The following is an 875-nucleotide window of genomic DNA, read 5'->3' as shown; positions in this document are numbered from 1 at the left end:
GAAACTCAGCTGCAGGGAGGGGAACAAGCCGCCGGAGGGAGGGGGAGAAGGGATTAAAACACGAAAGGGGGTGAATTTTCACAGCAGCTGGTTGAGCGTGCGTGTGTATCCCCTCCCCAGGTAGGGGGACGCCAATCCCCAGCCACGGGACTGCCATCCATCCCTCACCTTCTGGATGCGGCTCGCCTTCTCAGCACAGCTCTCCAGCTCCCGTCGCAGCTTCTCGCTCTCCCGCTGGAGCCTCTCGTTTTCCCGCAGGACTGCATCCGCTCGGGCCAGGCGGCTGCCAGCTGAGACTGCCTGGGCGCTCCCCAGGGCCTCCATACCGGCGGGACCCAGCGTGCTGGGGCACAGGGCACCCGGTGGCGGCAGGAAAGCGGAGGGGACGTGGGTGGGCAGCACCCTGCAAGGAGGGAGAAGAGGGATGCTCAAGGGGTTTGGGAGGACAGGAGAGCTGACCGTGTCTCTGGCATCCCACCAACTGCTCCAAACCCACGGGCCAAGTGAGTGCCGGTGCTTCTGGGTCGCCCCAAAGGAGGGGAGAGGCTCTGGGAAGCACCCATCCTGCTTTTCAGAGCTGGGGAGCGTTAGCTTTCAAACAGGCATTCGCCCGAGCACCCTTGAACACGAAATAAACCCCATCTCGTGGGGAAGCCTTGGCCTGACAACTCCAGAACCTGGCTGGTGGGTCAGGATGGGCTCCCAGAACCCCGATTGCTGGGGATGCTGCAGATGGACGACAGCTCAGCCAAGGATGCACCGTGGAAGCTGGCAGCGCTGCCCCTTTTCCTTGTTTTCTGGGCAAAGTGAGGGCTCCTGGCACAGCTCCTCACCACCAAACTATTAATAATACGTCCTCGCTATATTCGGAGGGG

The 875-nt window shown here is 62.1% G+C and overlaps 1 protein-coding gene across 1 annotated transcript in view; it reads right to left on the bottom strand.

Annotated features, from left to right (window-relative positions):
- AMOTL2 (angiomotin like 2) overlaps window positions 1–875 on the bottom strand; it is a 7,070-nt gene that overhangs the window by 3,267 nt on the left and 2,928 nt on the right. Inside the window, 1 exon segment of the mRNA XM_035900002.1 lies at window positions 169–403. Coding sequence (XP_035755895.1) covers window positions 169–403 — 235 coding nt within the window.

This window comes from Egretta garzetta, unplaced genomic scaffold (genome assembly GCF_000687185.1).
Source record: "Egretta garzetta isolate BGI_Z169 unplaced genomic scaffold, ASM68718v1 scaffold448, whole genome shotgun sequence".
Lineage (NCBI taxonomy): Eukaryota > Metazoa > Chordata > Aves > Pelecaniformes > Ardeidae > Egretta > Egretta garzetta.
The sequence above is the reverse complement of the archived record's forward strand: the minus strand, read 5'-3'. Positions and strand labels throughout refer to the sequence as shown.